General features: G+C 49.4%; 1 protein-coding gene across 4 annotated transcripts in view; it reads right to left on the bottom strand.

Moving 5' to 3' along the window:
* Window positions 1-3,522: 3,522 nt before the first annotated feature.
* The window catches only part of NSDHL (NAD(P) dependent steroid dehydrogenase-like), a 30,775-nt gene continuing 13,605 nt past the window's right edge, over window positions 3,523-20,692 (bottom strand). For 3 of the 4 annotated variants that reach the window (XM_012659964.1, XM_012659961.1, XM_012659965.1), the window contains exons 3-9: window positions 18,719-18,877; window positions 14,000-14,146; window positions 10,191-10,319; window positions 7,462-7,604; window positions 5,841-5,943; window positions 4,442-4,770; window positions 3,523-3,794 (exon numbers count right to left, since the gene is read on the bottom strand). In XM_012659964.1, the coding sequence (XP_012515418.1) occupies window positions 3,683-3,794; window positions 4,442-4,770; window positions 5,841-5,943; window positions 7,462-7,604; window positions 10,191-10,319; window positions 14,000-14,146; window positions 18,719-18,877 (1,122 nt within the window). In that variant the 3' untranslated portion in view covers window positions 3,523-3,682. Of the gene's footprint in view, window positions 3,795-4,350; window positions 4,771-5,840; window positions 5,944-7,461; window positions 7,605-10,190; window positions 10,320-13,999; window positions 14,147-18,718; window positions 18,878-20,692 lie in introns of those variants that run through there. The other variant, XM_012659966.1, reaches the window with a different exon arrangement.

The raw sequence follows: 20,692 nt of genomic DNA, 5'->3' as shown, positions 1-20,692 counted from the left end.
TGGAAGGTTCTAGTGTCTCCTAGCATGTCTCTTTTCTTTCTCACAGTTGCTAACGATCTAGACAACCTCAGATCGGAGCCTGTGTCCTGACTGCCTCTCTCCCGCACTGGCACCTTTGCTGCATTAGGCCGCCTGAATCTGAATGGGCTGTGGGTGCACCGGACTGGGATCAGGAGCCCTGGCTCTGCTAACTGCCCTTGAGGGCCCTTGGCCATGGCTTCTTTTCTCTGGGGCTCCCCCAGCTGGCCAATGTGGGAATTGGTGGCTTTCTCCTCTGAACGGCCTTCCAGTCTCGGCACTTACCCGGCACCTTCCCTGGAGCAGGGAATGAATCAAAAGCCCCTGGCCCTTGAGTAGTGAAGCTGTTCATAGAGCTCTATCCCGGCAGCTAGGCCGATGGTTGCCGTGTGCCTGAGGAAGGGGGCCAGCATTGTGGGAAGCCAGAGGAGAGAGTGTGGGGCAGCACTGCGAGGAGGAACGATGGTGGACCAGGTGCCCGAGGCGGGCAGGCTGTGCAGAGGAGAATGCTGCTGATGGAACAGCGCCGCCGTGTAGGCTGCACTTGCTGGGGTAGGGTTGGGGGAGAAAGGAGGGAGGACAAGGGAAGGCTCATCAAGCAGTATTTCAGTTCAGCAGAAGAGAGAACTTTCCACCAGCAAGCCACGAACCTTCAAGGGGCAAGGAAGCCTCGAATTTCCTGTCAGTGGACAGCACTGTGCACCAGCCCCTGGAGGGCTGGGGGCCAGAGGCCTGGACCATTTCTGTCCTGTCTGCTGAGCCTGCCTCTGCGTGGGTTCCAGTCCTTCCTGTTTTGGAGTCGTGGGCGCTGTGATGGAACACGTAGCCACAGGCACCCCCCCAGTCACCAGGGAGGTGATTATCTGCGTTTGCTGGGCACCCACTCTGTGCTGTGGGGACACTGGTTGGCTTGGTGGGGGTGGACGAAAGTACACCCAGGGACATGCAAAACAAGAGGAAGATCAAGAACCACAGGCTGGAAATCCAGAGGAGAGAGACGACTTCCAATTAGGAGGGTCAGGCCAGGCTTTTCAGGGGAGGGGAGAGGATGCTGCAGGTAGCCAGGGTGACCTGAGCAGAGGATGCATGACAGGGCATGAGCAGGAGCACGTGGCTCAGTCTGGCTGGAACACAGCAGGTGTGGAGTCCAGTGGAAGAAGTTGGAAAGGTGGGCTGAGAGAAAATGGGGACCCGCAGAAGCGTTTTCAGCAGAGGAGAGGCAGGACGCCCTGAGTGTGCATAGAGGCTGGAGCGGAGTGGGGGCAAGGGAGAAGGCAGATGATCAGCTTGGCTGTCCCAGGGCACCTGACCCAGGTGCAGATGGGGCCAGGTACTGAAGCAGGTCACTGTCGATGGGGAAGGGAAGGAAGAGGGATCGAAATGAGAGATCACCTCAATGGCCATGCAGAACTTGGCAATGGACTTTTAGTTGTCCTCAAGTTGGGAGGGAACTGCCTTCCCTTGGCCCTGATTCTCTGGACAGGATGTGCCACAGGGGAGAGGCACAGGCCTGGGTTCATGCTCCAGGATGTCATTTAAGGGCGGTGTGCTGCAAGGCCATCAGCTGTCATGAAAGGAATGGGTGGGGGTGGCCCTCAGGCGTTGGGCCTGTGAGCAGGGCAAGTTCAGTCTTGCAGTGGCCGAGGTGATATTTTAGCTGGACTCAGTGACCTGCAGGAAGGCTACTTCAGTGGTTTTGACCCATCCTCATGGCTTGTGAACACAAAGGGCCAGCCCACTCACAGGGTCTTGGTTCAGTAGGTCTGGGGTAGGGCCTGATAGTTTTTATCTAACAAGCTCTCCGGGTTACTGAGGCTGTGGTTTCCTGGTGGTTGGACCTTCTCCAAATGGGTGGAGGATCAAGATAGGTCTGGGTCAGGAATTCAGAGAAATAGGAGGAGTGGTAGGGAGGACATGCGCTGGTGGCTCAGGGTCTGTGTGCAGGGCTCTCCCAGCCTCTTCCTGGTTAACACTGCCTCGTCTCAGACTGCTTCCCTGACTTTCTGCTCTGATTTCCACCTGGGTCCAGTTAGCTTGCAGCCCCACGCCCCTTCCATAATAACCTGTACTTTCCTTTTTGGAGCTGGAAACAGTTTGAATTGTGTTTTGGTCTGGCCCCACTAGAATGTCCGCTCCAGGCAGGCAGGGGCTGTGTCCGTTTCATTCACCACTGACGCTCAGGGCAGGGCCCAACGAAGACGTGTGCACTGAACAAGTGAACAGAAGAGAGCGGAGCTCCCCTGGGAAGTAGAAGATAGGACTGGATTGGACAATCTGGAGTTTGACGAGGGACATCTTTGGCCCAGACACTGGGCAGCCTGTGTGAGCACGGCCTGCTGGCCTCCCTCATCCGGGCCGACACTGTCCTCCTGTTAGCCCTGGGACGCCTCTGCAGCGTCCGCCCAGCTAAGCCCATCTTCCCACCTATGCCTGGCCTCCTCCTTCCCTCTCACCACCTCTTGCACATCAGGTACGGAGCTCTGAGCCCCTTCCAGGGGCTTCCATTCAAGGCGTCATGTCTCGCCTACAGCTCCGTGACTGCTTGGGCCTGTGCTGCCTCCTATGTGGTCTCCCAGGCTCCAGGAGGGTGTTCAGATGGTTTTGATTCTTGCCCTCCAGTGTCTAGGAGATAGAAGCGCATCCCCCTCAGCCTGGCATTTTCAGCCTGGCCAGCCTCCCACCCCAAACCAGGCCGGTCACTTCTGTCCCCCACTGAATCTAAGACACATCATTACTTTATGGGCTGCTAGGAAACACAACATGCCACTAATTAAACTATGACGAGCCATTGCCTATGAGACTCTGACTTCTTTAGCCTGAAATGCCAGCCGGGGGTCTGCACCCACTGTTCATCCATCCTTCAAGGTCCAGCTCGATGCATCACCTCCCCCAAGCAGGTCTCCTTCCTCTGAACTCACACCACTCCATCTTAGACTGTGCATCATTTCCTGCCTGCTAGTACAGGGGCTTGGGGACGTGCCCTAATTGCATTACTCTGCGTTTCTTAGGGGCAAAGACCATATCTTATTTATGTTTATACCCCCTGCCCCACCAGCCCAGCGTCTCTCCTCTGTCAGAGGTGATCCTCCCAAGACACAAACTGCCTAGTGTGAAAATACCTCCACTGTATTCCGGTCTCCCCAGCTGCCTCCTCATCCTTGCACAAAGGTAGCGAAGAAAACAGAACTCTTTAAGATTACAGATATGTCATTAGTCTGAGAAGAAATCAGGTTCTGCAAGCAGAGTATCACCAGAAAATAGAAAAAACCAGAATTAATAGTATGTGTGCTATGCCCTTTGGAACCTGGCCTGAAGGATTCTGTGAGTGTGAGCTGCAGGGAAGTGGCCCTTTCTGCATCATCTCGTGGAGTTTCCATCCAAACTCTTTTGGCTGACTGTCACCCAGCTTTTGGCTTATGTCTACACCACTGGGCCGGATCACCACCTTGCCACTAAAAACGACAACAGAACTCTGTTGATAAAGAGAAATGTTTTATGAAAACACAGTGTAGGCAGGTGCACCAACAGTTCCTGAAAGAGAACTTGGAAGCCTAAGGAGTTGAACAACCAGCAATCTTTTTTTAATCCCAGGGACTGGGGGGTACATTTGAAATCCCGCCCCTGTGTTTACAATGTCTGCTTCCTTCTAGGGTATTTTTAAGACTCAGTTACTTGAACAGGTATGGTGGCTTCGCTCTAGTATCGGTTTGCGTGGAGATGGTTCTTCATCTCTGTTATCAAATGGCTTGTTTCTTCCTACCACTTCCTCAAGGTCACTGGAATGAAATGGGCGACTTCAGAGGTGATCTTTGTGATAAGGAACACAAAAAAGAGGGGACTGGGGGAGAGAACAAAAAGTCAAAAAAACATGAAGGTGCCTGCTTTAAGAAACCGAAATGCAATCCTGTCAAGGAGGAAATGCCAGGCTGGGCGCGGTGGTTCACGCCTGTAATCCTAGCTCTCTGGGAGGCCGAGGCGGGTGGATTATTTGAGCTCAGGAGTTCAAAACCAGCCTGAGCAAGAGCGAGACCCCATCTCTACTAAAATTAGAAAGAAATTAATTGGACAACTAAAAATATATAGAGCCGGGCATGGTGGCGCATGCCCGTAGTCCCAGCTACTCGGGAGGCTGAGGCAGTAGGATCGCTTGAGCCCAGGAGTTTGAGGTTGCTGTGAGCTAGGCTGATGCCACAGCACTCACTCTAGCCTGGGCAAAAGAGTGAGACTCTGTCTCAAAAAAAAAAAAAAAAAAAAGGAGGAAATGCCATGGCAGGGGCAGGGTATGCTCCCATCTAACTAGGAGGAGCTTTCTGAGCATAAGCTCAGAAGAAACTCATTTGAAGGATGTTAGTTCATTGGTCCACAGGGGCACAGTTATTGGCTGGGGAACGTGGTGAGGGCGCCTAGTCTCCAGGTGCCTCACTTGATCTTCCGGAGGTGGTGAAAGCTCTGCACGGTCTTCTCCACGGCGTCATCCATGGTGACCAGTGGCCGGTAGCCCATGGCCTTTTTGGCTCTCTCACAGCTGAAGTAGTGGAAGGTCCCAGCTAGCGCAACCCGCATTGGGGTGAAGGTGGGCTGGATCCGGATGACCGGACTGAGCACCATCACCAGCAGGGACAGCAGGAATGCCAGGTAGTAGGCCAGCCAGTAGGGGATGTGGTATTTGGGTGCCTCGTAGTTGAGGCCTGTCAGGATACGGGACAAGAACGTCCAGAAAGGGATGGGTTCGTCATTGGTGATGTGAAATGCCTGGCGAGAGAAAAAGAGAGAACAAGAAGTTAGAAACACAAGCTGTTGGCTCAGCCCAGAGACCCAGAATGAATATTTTGGGAAACTGGCAGCCGTCCCTGCCTGCCTGTCCCAGCTCTTCTGCAAGGCAGCTCAAAAGTGAGGCGTACGTGAAGCTCATGCAGAGTGCACCCTCACATGCCTAACTTCTGTAGCGTTTACATGGTCTGCCCTCCACTCTGCAAGTGGGCAGTGTCAACGTGTAGAGAGGGAAGGTGATGAGATTTTATCTATGGGCCAGGATTTTAAGTGAGGCTTAGACTGCACTCAGGAAGACACATTTGTTAATTTAATAATTGTTAGTCATGGTAAAACTCACCTTCTTATCTCAGGGTGCAATGAATGGGTCATATAACATTTCTCGAATGTGCTGTGTTTGTTCCAAATCAGAAGCCATATGCTCCCCGCCCGCCAACTCCCAACCACTCTGCAAGTTTTGAGTGGGGAAATGGCAGAGGCCCAGGGGAATAAAAGAGGACCCAGCAGCGAGGGGGGTTCCAAAGCCAGGGCTGAGAAATGAAGAGGGTGGGGCCCTTGGAGGGGGAAGAAAGGGTGAAGGGGACCCACACGTCCACCCCACTGCAGAGTGGCCACCATCCCAGCCCTGCTCTGCCCACCAGCTGCCAAACGCCAACAGATTCCAATATATCACCCCTCTGGAGGGTGAGAGGCGACAGGGGAAATGGAGACCTGAGGAACAAGTGGGAGCAAGGGTGAGCCATGGGACCCTGCCCCAAGTAGCCACAGCGATAGGTAGGCAGCCAGGTCACGGTTGAGGGAAAGTCGTGTCCTGAATCTGTCCAATCCCAGCTCATCGGCTCCCAGATTCTGGCTGCCCCGAGTGCTGTGACACTACGGAGATACCACACTTCCTATTAGAGGGGCTTGACCTCAGTACAAGGGGGTCCTAAAGTGCACCCTCCATGATGCAGGGTCGCAGGGGCAATTTGCCCACAAATCCACAGCAGGGAAGAGAAACCTGAAGGGAGGCACCCATGCAGGGGCAGGACGTGGGGAAATGGGCACCTTACCTTCCCGCCCAGGGCTGTGTCTTGGGAGAGGTGCTCTGCAGCCAGGATATGTCCATGCACCACGTTCTCCACGAAGGTGAAATCCACCAAGTTCTCCCCGTTTCTGCAGGTGCACAAGGAACAATTCAATTCACGCTGGGTGCGCTCAGCTGCAAGCCCAGCAGAGACCCCGCACGTGGGCCCATGCCACTCCCAAGTCTCAGCATTTGAGACACTAACTGCAGAATGGCTGCCACCTGCCTTGGCAATGCCAGCCCCCAGCACACATGGATGCCCATACTGGTTAAAGATGTGCACTGGGCCAGGACTTCTGGGGCCCCCAGGGGTAGTGGATTATCTAAGGGCCAACCAGTGAATCTGAAAGCTCGGTGTCCCGCCCAGTCCATCCTATCGTGGCCAACACTGGTGCTGTTTGCTCTGGCTCTGACATGGGCAGCAGCTCTTTAACCCCTTCCCACAATACACTGGGCCAATGCCTTTCTCTGGCCTTCACATTTTCCAACCAGTCACTTTGCAGTGTTCTCAAAGTGGCAATGAGGCTGAGTAAGGAATGGGAAGGTCAGGTGCAGGGCAAAGACAGGGAAAGAAAGGGAAAAGAAAGAAGAAGGAAATGAAGGAAGAGAAGGCACATTTGGCATATTTGGGAGACAGTTGCACTCTGTGGTCACCTGCAGAGGCCCCTCTACCTGCGCTTTCCTCAAGGAGGAACGTAAAGCCCCCACCTGCCTTCCTAGATGCAAGAAGAACTGAGCCCTTGACCCCGGGCCAATCACTTCCCCTCTGAGCCTCAGTTTCCTCATTTCCAAACAGGGACATAACTCAGGTTCCCTTGGAACCTGTGAACGTGACCTCATTTGGAAATAGGTCTCTGCTGACGTAATTAATTAAGCTGAGGTTGTACTAGAGTAAGGCGGGCTTTAAATCCCACAACTGATATCCTTATAAGATGGAAAGTTGGACATAGAAATCAAGGAGCGCCAAGGATCGCCAGCAAACTGCGGAAGCCACAACAGGCCTGGAACAGCTTCTCCCTCAGCGTCTCCAGAAGGATCTAACCCTGCCAATGTCTTCATTTTGGACCTCTGGCCTCCAGAAGTGTGGGAGAATCAATTTCTATTGCTTTCAGCACTACGTGTGTGCTAATTTGTTATGGCGGCTGCAGGAAATGAATACAGACCACAATAAAGAAGGTCACTGCTACGGTCTGAATGTTTGTGTCCCCGAACGTGCAATGGCATTGAGATGTGGGGCCCCTGGGAGGTGATTAGGTCATGGGGGCTATTCCCTCATGAATGGGATTCGCACTCTGATAAAAGAGGCCCAAGGGAGCCTGTTTGCCCTTCCACTGTGTGAGGACACGTAGCAGTTGCCACCTATGAGGAATGGGCCCTCACCAGACACCTGATCTGCTAAAGCCTTGATCTTGGACTTCCTAGATGCTTTGCTCCAGATCTGTGAGCAAAACATTTCTGGGGTTTATAAATTTTGTTATAGCAGCACAAACAGACTGAGACAGTCACATCACAAAAGAGCTACAAAGCTGCATGGCTACTTGCAAGGTGCTCTGTGACCATGCAGGGATGGAGGAGGGCTGGGGAAGAGCCACTGTGGGTTGACTTACCCAATCATAAACTTCATCTTGCCGTTCCTGGCTGCCTCAATGAGGACGGGGACCAACTGGGGGTCCCTTGGGCCAAAAATGCCATGAGGGCGGATGGCTGTGGTGAAGAAATTCTTCTCAGGGTCATTGGCGCCCAGCACTACCTGGAGGAGAGAAGGAGCATGTTCGCTGCAAACCTGTCGGCCAGAGCCAGGACAGTTCCTTACTGGGTGAGCAGCACCTGCTGTGGGGGACAGACAGATGACTGGTATGCTTCTGGGCTACCTCTCTATCCTGTCCACCCCCGACCCACATCTGAAAATGCAGGAGGGACAGTCGGGTGCAGACCAGTAGGATCAAACAGAAAGGCCTGGGTGTGGGTCCAAAGGCTAAAATGTGCAAACGCAGCCAGAAGACGAGCCTTGGCAGTGGTCTGCGGCAAAGATCAGAGGGTTCCGGTTACCGAGTTAGTTGTGAGCCTCCAGTGAGCTGGCACCACCAAAGGGGTCCTGACTTAAGATGCGCGTGTGGCTGCATGTCCCCACCAGGCCTGGGCTGCTCCAGGAAAGGACTGTGACCAAGTCCAGTGGGCCAGAAGGTCTGGGAAGGGAAGGGGATGAAGACCAGGCCCCGGGAGAGGCAGGGCAGCGCCGGAGGCGAGCTGGCACGTGCACAGGGCTGGAGCACGTGCTCCAGCAGCGGCAGCTTTTATTCCCATTACCACTGTCGGGAAGATATAAAAGGTGTCCTATGCGTGGCTTGCTGCACAAACTAGAACTCAAGAGCCTGAAAACATATTTGCCTCAAAGTAACAAAACAAAGGATTTGTGTATCTCAGTAAAAATACCGATCATAAAGATGCAGACCCTGAAGGGGGTGCCGTGTAGGTTGCTTCAGTAAGGTGAGTCTAGTTACTGCGGTATCATGTCATTGAGGCTTTCTACTCTACGGTGGCAAAATGCTTGTATATGTTTTCGTCCCAGCAAAATTTTTTTTTTTTTTTTGATACAGAGTCTCACTCTGTTGCCCGGGCTAGAGTGCTGCAGCATCAGCTTAGCTCACAGCAACCTCAAACTCCTGGGCTCAAGCGATCCTCCTGCCTCAGCCTCCCGAGTAGGTGGGACTACAGGCATGCGCCACCATGCCCGGCTAATTTTTTTTTATGTATATATATTTTTAGCTGTCCAGCTAATATTTTTAGTAGAGACGGGGTCTCGCTCCTGCTCAGGCTGGTCTTGAACTCCTGAGCTCAAACGATCCGCCCGCCTCAGCCTCCCAGAGTGCTAGGATTACAGGCGTGAGCCACCACGCCCGGCCCCAGCAATAATTTTAAGCTACTTGTTGACTGAGTTTGTAATAATCAGAGCCACCCCTCCTCTGGTCCCCACCGTAATAGAGGAAATGACTAAATAAGCCTTCAAACGACCTCTACCAGGGCTCGTCTCTATGTCTGAAGGGAAGAGAGTTGAACTTACATTTCCTTTATTATCAGTAAAGTGGTTTTAAAGCCAGCAGTGGGTCCTGACCTTGGCTAAAGGGAGGCTGCAGGTGACTGACTACCAGGGTCATTTGCAAGCTTTGCTTATTTCCAGTTGAGCACCCAAACATCGGTGAAAGCGAGACACTGGTGGTTGGAGCCATGGCTGTCATCTGGAGCTCCTGAGCCTACATGGGCTCAGCCCTGGTGCAGTCCTTGGGTGAGAGGCACAGGGTCTCCATGGTGACTGAACATCTTGTAGGACCCAGTGGAGACTTTAGTGCTTCTTGGACCAAGTCTGAGCATAGCCTGGAGATAGACAGGACTCTGGCTCACCAGAGGCCTGGCCTCTGCCCCTGGTCTGGGGCGGCCCTCATGCCTCCCTGTGGACCAGTTCTGCTGGGACTTTCTGAGCTGCAGTTATAGCAAACAGTCGAGAGGCAGCTGGCTCCCAGGCAGCACAGGGGGACGTGTGCCAGTCGGGTGCTCAGCTCCAGTTCGATAAGTACTGGCTTTGAAAGGAAACCTCAGTGAGTACAATATGCTGCAAAGAGCTGGGAGAGGTAAACTCAGCTACCCAGCTAAGGCAAGTTGTCTGGGGCTCAGGAGACCCCTGGCCTGCAGGTTAGGATGGCCTCAGGGCAGCATCCTCCACCAGGAGCTAGCAGCTGTTGGCTGCAGCCTTGCAGCCTGAAGGCTCAGAGGCTATCACTCAACCCCCTAAAACCAGGTGTCCCCTGATGCAGCTGGTTTTCCAAGTGGAAAAGAACTTTTCCTTAAAATAAAGCCAGATCCTTCCATTGTTTATTTTTTTTAAAAAAGGAGGGGGTACGAGTGCCATGATGAAGGTGCATGCAGCCCGCGTCCTGCATGCACACTTGCAGTCGGCGTTCAATTCCCATAGCAGGCGAGGAAGCTCATGTGGCAAAAAGTGCAGGCTCTGGAGAGAGACTGCCTGGGGCAGCCACCTTCTAGCTGCATGGCCTCAGGAAGGTTCTGAATCTCGCTGTGCAGAAGTCCTCATCTGTAATCTGGTGGCGGTGGGATTGTTGTGAAGTTTAAACATGGAAAATCCCCTTGGAAAATATTCGGAAGTATTTGGCCACATGAAGCTATTCTGATATTACTGTTAAAATTTAATTTGACCCACAGATTTTACTTCCCAATTACGCACTTAGGTCTCAGAATACTAACTTTGTAAGTTCATAAAGGTTTTCCTTAAGAATCTAAACCCATCAGACGTCCACACACTGAAACAGTTCTAAGTACATACTCTCTCCTGTAAGATCTTAGTCTCTGTGTAGTAGTCAATGGGTTTCACGGCATAGGGGAGGTCTTCGGTTCCATTCTTGATGTCGATGCCTTCAAAGACGACGCTGGCACTACTGGTTAAAATGAGTTTCTGGCAGAGGAAGATTAAAAAAATACCAGTAAGGCATTATTGCTGTTCAAACAGTCTGATGAGCCTGTGTGAAAGAGAATCACGTGGCATCTCTTTGCTATCCTTGCATTCGAGGCCCTGCACAAATTATCTGCTGCAATGCCTTTGCCTTTCATGCCTTCTTAAAGTAATCCAAAGATTACCATCTTTTGCAGCTGTGTGGATTCCAGACACATTATGGTATTACATTCTAAAACAGCAGATCTCACATTTTTTCTATCCAATCACACGTGAGGGACAGAACAGACTCCTGTTATGCATGGTATCTCACCGCAAGAATGATTCTCCACGGGGGAAGGGTGGCCCACAAACTTCTAGAGGGAGGTCAGTTTGAAAAAGATCACTGGTTATTCTGATACTGACCGTGCCATGTGAACACATGCATGCGTATGCGCATGCACACAACTGCTTAAGAAATTCTATTCTTAAAAATTAAAAAAAAAAGCCAACTCTGTAGACATCTTCAGAGTTTAGTTTTGTAATAAAAACTGTTTGAATAATTAGACCTTTACATTCCTGAAGATAAAATAAAAATGTAATCTTTTATCTTATTTTGCTCAATAAAATTGTTCAGAAGATCAAAGTGGTAAAGACAATGTAAAATTTAACATTTTAATACTGAAGTTGTACACTGTTTTACTTAACATTTTGGGGAGTAACTGCCTCTGACTTCAACTTAAGAAAACACTTTTTGTTGCTAATGTAATCAGTTTTTGTAATGGTGTCAGCAAATAAAAGGATGCTTATTATTAAAAAAAAAAAAAACAAAAAAAAATTCTATTCTTAAAGGATGATGTTCTCTTCTGAGGGTCCCCAGCACCCAGCCTTCTGGTTAAGGGCAGCTCATCTAACACTGGACACTACTGGCTTGAATCACATCGCTACCACTTTTATTCAACATTATACTAGAAGTCCTAGCCAGAGTGGTAGGATAGGACAACCAAAAATTTATAATGATTTCAAAAGAAACCAAAGTGCCATCACTTGCAGATGATAGAAATGTCTAGACAGAAAATACGAGAGCAGCAAAGTTGTTGAATTAAAAATCAGTATGCAAAAATTAACTGTATTCTTATACATTAGCAATAATTTAAAATATAACATAAAAGTTATTAAATAACAAAAAAATGAGGTACATAGGAATAAATTTAACAAGAAATGTATACAACCTTTATGAAGTGAAGTATAAAACTCCATCGAAAGACATATCTCTCTCTTTAGAGAGAGATAAATGGAAAGAGCCCATATTTATGGAACAGAAGGCTCAATATTGGGAAGATGTCAATTCTCTCCAAAAGTACCTACAAGTTCAATGCAATTACAATAACAGTCTTAACAGCCGTTATGAAAGAACCTAACAAGCTGATTCTAAAATGTATGTGGAAGAACTTGGTTCAGAATAGCCAAGTGGATTTCAAAAAGTTGCTCGGTGGGTGACTTGTTCTACTGGATACTGAGACCTATCCTAAGGCTATCTTAATGAGGGCAGAGCTTCCCAGCACAGACACAAAGAGGCTAACAGACCAGAAGAGAGAGCCTGGGGACAGGCCTATGGAGGATATGAACACCCAAGACACGCTGTGGGTGGCATTGGACAGTGGGGAAAGGATGGGTGAGGCAATAAATGGTGCTGAACTGGTTATCTATATGGAAAAAAATTAGATCTCTATTTCACACCGTATGTATACATAAATTCCTGGTGGATTAAAGACTTAAATGTGGAAAATAACACTGTAAACCTTTGAGGAAAAAAATACTTTAGACAATCTTTTGATCTCAGTGTTGGAACACGTTCCTTAGCTATAACACAGAAATCATTTCCTGCACCCATACCCACTAAGCCAATCTGCCTTTTCATGGAATGAACCAGAGCCACACATACCAAGCTCAAAAACATAACGCTGGGGGGAAAAAATGAAAGCTTTAGGAGGATACGTTCAATAAGATACCATTTTTATAGAGTTTATAACATGTGGTTGCACATGGAGCAAATAGAAATGAGAAACCCAAATTGAGAATATTGTTGCCCACGGCCAAAGGAGGGCAATGGCATCAAGAATGGGCACATGGGGCCTTCACCTCCACCAGTAACATCACTTCTTCAATGCTGTGATGAGTGTCAGGTGCTGTATTATTCCTGAATCTTTTTTTGTATGCCGTTTTGTATGCCATTCAGATCTTCCATTTAACAAAGAGCAACAGTGTACTTCCCAGAGCTCCAGCTACACCAGCATGGTGGAGTGCAGACAGTCTGGGATTGGGCATCGGAAAATCTATTTCAAATTCCACCTCTTCCATTTACTAGCAAAGAGACCTCACTAGCCCCTGGTTACCTAACGAGGAGCGAATTAGGTGATAATTGCAGCAGCAGAAAAGTGTCCTGTCAACTGCAAAGTGTAGGGTCACTATTATTATAAGGGATCCTTTCCAGGGCATGGAGCCCAGAAGACCTCCTGTCCCGCCCATCCCAGCTGGGCCAGCTGATGCTGGGGACTGGCCAACAGGACTTCCCTCCCCCGGCTCGCTTCAGGCTTTTCTGTGGCATGTGTCACTGTGAGGGTCAGGGTGCTGGACTGCGAGGGAGCTGTTTCACCCAGCGGCTGGCGTCCTATAAAAAACTAGGATTTCTAACAATGCAGCAAGCTAAGGCACGGCAGAAATTCGCATCCCCTCAGGCCTGAGTTATAACATGCTTCTACTGGCTAAAAGTGAACAGTTTGTTTTTCTTTTAAGATATAAGCAAGGTCTGGAAAACAGTGTGGTGGTTCCTCAAAAGGTTGAACATAGAATTACTGTATGATCCAGCAATTCCACTTCTGGATATATCCCCAAAAGAACTGAAAGCAGGAACTGGAACAGATATTTGTACATCATAGCAGCATTTGTTCATAGCAGCATTATTCACAACAGCCAAAAGGTAAAAACAACACAAATGTCCACTGATACGTGCATGGATAAGCAAAATGTGGTCCATCCATACAATGGAAAGGACAGGAAGGAAATTCAGACACACACTACGACATTGATGAACCCTGAAACATTATGCCCAGTGAAATAAGCCAGGCACAAAAGGACAAATACTGTATGATTCCACTTATATGAGGGGCCTCCAATGGTCAAATTCATAGAGGCAGAAAGTAGACTGTGGTTGCCAGGGGCTGGGGAGAAGGGGGACTGGGGAGTTGTTTAATGGGTACAGAGGTTCTGTTATGGAAGAAGAAAAAGTCCTGGAGGTGGAGGGTGGTGATGGTTGTACAACACTGTGAACGTACTTAATGCCGCTGAACTGTATACTTAGAAATAGTTAGGGTGGTAAATTTTATGTGATGTATATTTTATCACAATAAAAAACTATAAGCAAATGTCTAAATTTTGTAGCTCTTTAATCAAAGGCTAATAGCCTTAGGGTCCTCAGATAATCTATTTGTATACAGTTAGAATATTACAATTCAAATTGGCCTTGGCAAGCAGACCTTCACGATATCCAGTGACTTCTAGAGCTTCATTTCCAAGATCTTCACAACACTTTAAGAAGCTATCCTGGCTAGGCCCAGGAAGACTACAAGAAGAACCACAGCCTTCTTGCCCTGAGAAAGGGCCATCAGTGTTCCTGACAGCACTTACTCCAGCTTTCCCCTTACCTGAACCCCAGCCTCTTTGCAAGTTTCAATGACATTCTTGGTGCCAATGTAATTCACTCTATAAAAGAGTTCCTTGCTGTTACTGGCTGGTGGGGGTGATGCACAGTGGAAAACTGTGCTTACGCCTTTCAGAGCTGGGTATAGGTCCTGGAAAAGCAAACAAAGACAAAATAGTCACTCTTGCTCGGGTGGGTCGACAACCGTCTCACATTCTCACTGTCCAGCCCGGGGCTTGCAGGTTTCCTGTCCTTTTATAGTTCTACAATCAACATGCAAACACATTCTTACAAAATATTCAACAATATAGAAGAAGTCTATGGGATAGAAGCCAAGTTGTCTCTTTAATTGCCCCCTCCCCATTAACCAGTCCCCGATCAAAAGGGGTCTGGGGCACGAGAAGCCTGTGCGATCTAGACAGCGGCAACACCACCCTGGGTGTTCAGGGCACCTGGGGGTAAAACACCTGGGGAAGGTGAGCACATAGACAGAAATTATGAATCATGTGAAAGTGTTCCACACCATTACAGATAGCGTAAACAGCCAATACACCAGCGTATTCCTTCCTGGGAAACTTGACATGATACGGCAACCTGAAAGGGATCTTCCAATAGGTCTAACTTACTGCTAAAAGGAACCAGAGCTCCTGTAAGAAATGGCTGATTGCAGATTTGGGGCAAAAAATACACGGGATGAGCCAGGAATACCTTGTGGTACCCGAAAGTCAGGAAGCAAGCCAAGGCTACCAAGTTCACATTAAAAGGACTTGGGGGCCAACCTGAAAAGGCTCCCACTGGCCAAAGAAGGATAAGACAGTTTGATTACCAGTAAGAATAAAAATTCTTTCCAAAACTGGTGGATAAAGGAAAAGAATCAGGCATTTAATCTGCATAAGGTACAAAGATATGAGCCACTAAATGAAGAGGAAATGATAGCATGTCACCATTTTGCCAAACCTTAAGTAAACAGAATGTGCTTCGTGGTGGTCACCAAAAGAAAGACAACCAGGAATTATGTGCTTAGATTCACTAATATTTTGCCACAAAGTACTCTCTCTACATACACAGAGACACAATTTTTTCTGAAACCATTTGAGAGGAAGTCGCAGACATCATGCTGCTTTGCCTCTAACCGCTTCACCAGGCATCTCCTAAATAACCACAAAACAATGTGTATACTGTGTATAGTTATATATAACTACTGACTATGAATACACATTTTTAAAGTCCTTTCCTTCCACATCTTTCACCCACGTTATATCTGCATTTCCCTTCATAAAGTCCTGAGATTCATAATCCATCGCTGCCACTTTGGCTTCGTTCCTCTCTCCCTTCATCAAATCTGTCTGGTTAAATGCAACTCGCCCCTTCTCCATGGCTGCACCTGAGCAGCTGAGTGTAGCTGGAGAACAACACACCATGCTGGAGTGTCTCCTTTTAAATTCGTACTCGAGGAGAGCGGGAAATAATATACTGGCAACAACCGCATGGCAGTTGGGATAGCATTTTGGAGAGAAGTTAAAGCTTGCTAAAGATTCTCATCTCCTTTGAGGGGACAGAGCAGTGGTCAAAAGAGACAAAATCCCTGCTTTCATGAGCTTACATTCTACCATGGAGAGGAGGACAAATAAGCGAATAAACAAGTACATACAGAGCATGTCAGTGCTGCCAAGGGCCATGCAGAGCCATAAGGCAGAGACATCAGGAGGGGCTTGTTGCTTTGCATAGCATGGTCAGGGACAGAAAGTTAGGGAACAAGGTCTGTGGTTCTCGAAGAGCATTCTTGGCAGAAAGAGCAAGTGCAAAGGTCCTGAGGCAGAAACTTGGTTGGTGGCCAGCGTGCCTGGAGCTGAGCAACAAAGGGGAATGTAGGAGGGAGTGAGGCCAGACAGGTCGTGGGGGCACACCACGCGGGGCCTCGTGGGTGATTATACAGGCCCCTGTTGTTTGCTTTACACAGGACTGGACACCAAGGGAGGCTTCTGTACAAGGAGCAGTGTGATCTGATTTATGCGTCAGAAGGGCCCCTCTAACATCTAGGTGAGAGGTAATAGTGGCTTGGACCTGAATAGCAGCAATGGAAGGAGAAGTTGCTGGATTGGGGACCTATTTTGAGAGTGGAGTCAACAAGACTTGCTGGTGGATGGGATGGAGAGTATGGGAGAGAAAAGAATCAGAGACGAATGTAAGACTTTTGGCCAATGCAACTGGAAGGACAAAGTGGGTCGTTTATGGAGATGGAAAAGACTAGCAGGAGTAGGTTTGCTGTGGTGGGGGAAGGACTTTGGTAGGAAACCAGGAGCTCAATTTGGGATATGGCAACCTTGAAATATCTGCAGGTATCCAAATAGGGACGTCCAGCAGGCAGCTGGATATATATAAGGCCAAAGAGCTATGGGTTGGAAATAGGACACTGGGAGCTTGTCAGCTTCCAGACAGTGATTCATCCATGAGATACTCGAGGCCTGTGGCCATGAAAAAGGCAAGATGCATCAGGCTTGTGTGCTCTTCTCCAGCCCTGTTCAGCCGCCCAGAGATGCACGGGGAAGAGAGAGGATCGGATTTAACCAGGACTGGGGTCATGTGACATACAACTTGTTTGTGTTACCCGGGCCAGGGTCTAGTCCCCACTGATTCCAGCAAATACCTGTCTAGGCATTGCTGTGGAGGTGTTTTGTAGCTGTGGTTGGCATGTACAATCAGCCAGTTTAAAGTAAGGAGATTACCCTTGATGATCTGGATGGGCTATATCCAATCAGTTGAAAGGCCTTAAGAGAAAAACTGAGGTTTCTGTAAGAAGAAGTTCTAGGACTGCAGTGTCCACTCCTGCCTGAGTTTCTGGTCTGCCCTACAAATCTCAGACTTGCCGAACCAGCATCCATAATCATGTTAATCAATTCCTTGATTTAAATTGCAGTCTCTCTCTTGTTTTCCCTCTCTCCCTGTCTCTCTGCTCCCCGCTCCATATACCCCCCTACTGGCTGTTCCTCTAGAGAACCCTGATGGGTACATACAACAGAAGAGAAAGGGCAAGGAGTGACGACTGTGTAAGAGAGCAAGTGGCCCCCAGAAGCAAAAGCAGTGAGGTACAAATGGGGCGACGGAGAGTAGGTGTGGCTGGGTGCCTGGGTGGGGCAGAGAACTGGTGCAGTGCAGGCACTAGAGGGCGTGAGCTGGAAAGACAGGAGGTGGCGCTCAGAGTGGAATGCCTGCAACTAAGACGGAGGAGAGGACACATTTACTGGTGATGGCAAGGTGCAGGTCTAGGGAATGACAACGGAGTACAGGACAAGGTCGTTGGGTGAGAGGCGGCCAGGGCTGAGAGGGGTAGGGGTGTACATAGGGTCATCTACATGAATGTTGTTGAAGAGGGTGACATTGGCCAGGAGATGAAATCACTAAGGAACGAAGTGCAGTCACCCAGGAAGGGGAGCGAGTGGCTGTGGATGGCTGCCATGAGGAAGGCTGCTGGGATTTGTGCAGTCTGTTGGTATCACCTTCAACGTTGCAGGGGGCTTAGAGCAAAGTGAGGGAGAACAGTCTGAAGTTGGCGATGATGAGCAAGGAAGATGTCTATGCCATCTCCAGGCCCATGGGTGTGAGCAGTGTGGGAGAGGAAACAGCTATAGACATACTGGCCTTAACACTTAAACAACAAAAACAAGACCAAAAACTGTAAGGCAAATGGCACCAAAGGTAAGAGTAAGAGCTCAGCAACAGGCAATATGTGCAAACATGCAAAATGTTGGCATTCCAAATAGGTCAGTAAGGAAAATGAGGTAACCCCAAAGACAAATGGGCAAAGGACACATGCAAGCATTTCACACAGGAGGAAACCTGAATATCCACCAGGAAAGGGCACAGTGCCAGTCACCTGGTCAGGGGGGACACATGACTCTGATCATCACTGAGGTACCATTTCACACTCTTCAGAATGGCAACACCAAAAAGTCTAATTATGCTCAACGTTGGCAAGGATGTGGAGCCATGGGGATTCTACCACATTGCTCACGCGAATGTAAAACTCACACGGCAGCTTCGTCCAGCCGTTTGGCAAAATCTAATAAGATTCAAAATACTAACACCCTTGCAATATGGATGAAGCTTGAAAACATTAGGTTGAGTGAAAGAAGCCAGTCACAGAAGTCTAATCCACAGAGACAGAAAGCAGATCACTGGTTGCCAGGGGCTGGGAAGGGAGGAGAAGGAATGGGGGCTGAATGGGGACAGGATTTCCTTTTGGGGGGATGAAAATGTTCTGCAATTAGATAGTGGGAGATGACTGCACAACTTTATGGATATAGTAAAAACCACTGAATTACATACTTTAACATGTGAAATTTATGGCATATGAATTATATCTTAATAAAAACACCCTGTGGCCCAGCACTTGCTCTTTTGGGTGTCTACCCTGGAGCAGCAGTCAGCACACTGGCCTTTTTGGTAAAGTTTTATTGGCACACGGCCATGCACATTCTTTATGCGTTGACCATGGCTGCCTTCACGCTACCACAGCAGAACTGGTAGTTGCAACAGAGACAACAGTTAGTCATTCTGAGTAGTAAGAATGTGGTGTGTGCTAAATTCTGTTCTGTAACTTTAAAATTTTTCAAAATAAAACAATTTTTTCAAACAACATATTGGCCGGCCTCTGAGTACATGAAGCACCGTGGTTTCCCTCTGTGGACCTGTGTGAAATTAGCAAGGCTGCGTGATCCATTACCTGTTGGCTGCAGAGGTCACCCAGAAAGAACTGCACCTGGGGATTATCAAACTCTTGCCGGATATCGAATACATTGACAGCATAGCCTCTTGCCAGCAACTGCTCCACCATGTGCTGCCCCAGGAATCCAGAGCCTCCAATCACTGTGCATTTCTTAGCCTGTGGAAAGAGGGAGGGTGGGGAGGACTAGAAGTTATAAGGAGCACACTTACACATGCTGAGCCACGGCAGTGGCAGATACATTTGTTTGTTTTGCTCGTAACTCTTCTGGAGCCAAGCTGGAAGCTTTATGTAATTCTGCTGTTCTATCACTAATGCAGCCTCCTCTCCTGGGATCGGTAAGGAGGGAAGACAGAACGGATGATACTGAGATAGACTTTGCTTGGATTTGATGACAAGAACCATGTTTTGTAGTGAAAGAAAATTAAACCACCTATGATCAAAACTGGACAATCTGGGGAGGAGCCAAGATGGCGGATGAGACAAGCCGCCAGTCAGAAGGTCTCTGCAAAAAAGACGAATTTTAGAAGAAAGAGAAAAAAAATAAGCGAGCAGAGAAACATAGATCGGGTGAGGGTCGGAAGGAAGAGTGCCTGAAACTACAGGAGACTCCACGGGAAGACGTTACGGAGGAGAACTGGAAGGAGAGAGGTCCAGAGAGGCTTGGAGACCAGCGACAAGGGTAGGTGGAGCGGTTAACTTCCCCCTCCCTTGCATCTCGGACTGCTGGTGGGCTCCTGAGCAGCTGGAGAGACCTGCCGACACCAGCCCAGAGACGGCTGCCGCCAGTGAGCAGTGGCCTCTTGCGGACTCAGCGCCGGGCTCCCAGCCCCCTTGGGGCACCTTCCCGGGCGCAGACCGGAGCCTAGCGGTAGACGCCATAGTCCTAAATTCTCTCCTTCCCCTCCCTACCCGTGCGTGCCCAGAGAGACAATTTAGCCGTCACACGGAGGCATCTCCAAGGAACGGGATCTCTCCTTTTGGGGCCCTACAGCAGACTGAGGGGTACTCAGACTGCGAGTTTCCTGCCCGCCAGCCCTCCCAGGTGCTACTTGCCTGGGGACTCCAGGAGAGTGGGGCAAATCCCGAGGTGGAGTGAAATCGATCCAGCTTGGGCACCCTGTAGGTGATTCGGGACCAGCACCTCTCCCCCTGGCAGGGTCAGGGATTGATCTCCAGGGTCCAGGGGTCAGGCCTGCAGACCAGACCCCGTACACCCAGGTCACGGCCCTGGGGCATGGAGGAGAGATCTGTGAAAGAGCCTACTGAGGAGTGTGCGCCTTCAGGGGCAGATCAGCGTGCCTGACCGGCAACCCTCCTCCTAAAAGAGGGCTGTGTACCCAGCTCAGGCTACGATCCTGGGTAGGGACCTCCTGGCCCACGTCACAGCCAGGGGCAATCCATCGGCCTGAGGTCCCGCTTGCTGGCAGAGGCCTGGGAAAGGCCACGGAGAGGGGAAGAGTGGAGGGGAGCCAGACCTGCTCCAGAGTGCGGGTCTTGGACAGCCCCAGCCCCCAAGCTCAGACTTTCAGCTGAGTGGACCCATTTCAGCCCCTCCCGGCAGCTTTGCACAGAAACAAAGAGCAGACCTTTGAACCTGCTAGCAGCAGTTGTGGAGCCTGAGGGCAGGCTTGCCCAACTCAGCCCCACCCAGACTCACTCCTGGTCCCCACTGAGGTGGAGAATAGGCACACACCTTGAAGTCCCCACCCACCACCCGAGGCACAAGAGGGCCTCTGCAGAGGAACAAGAGCTGGCTACAGGACCCAAAAACAGCACTGCAGCTCGCTCCTCCCAGCAAGTGCCACCTACTGACTCGGGAAAATCAACAAGAAAAAATCAAACGACCCTATCAAAAAGTAGGCAAAGGACATGAACAGAAATTTTTCAAAAGAACACAGAATAATGGTCAAAAAACATATGAAAAAATGCTCAACATCTCTAATCATCAGGGAAATGCAAATTAAAACCACA

This window comes from Propithecus coquereli, unplaced genomic scaffold (assembly GCF_000956105.1).
Source record: "Propithecus coquereli isolate 6110/MARCELLA unplaced genomic scaffold, Pcoq_1.0 Scaffold643, whole genome shotgun sequence".
Lineage (NCBI taxonomy): Eukaryota > Metazoa > Chordata > Mammalia > Primates > Indriidae > Propithecus > Propithecus coquereli.
This window is presented reverse-complemented; position numbering and strand designations above follow the sequence as displayed.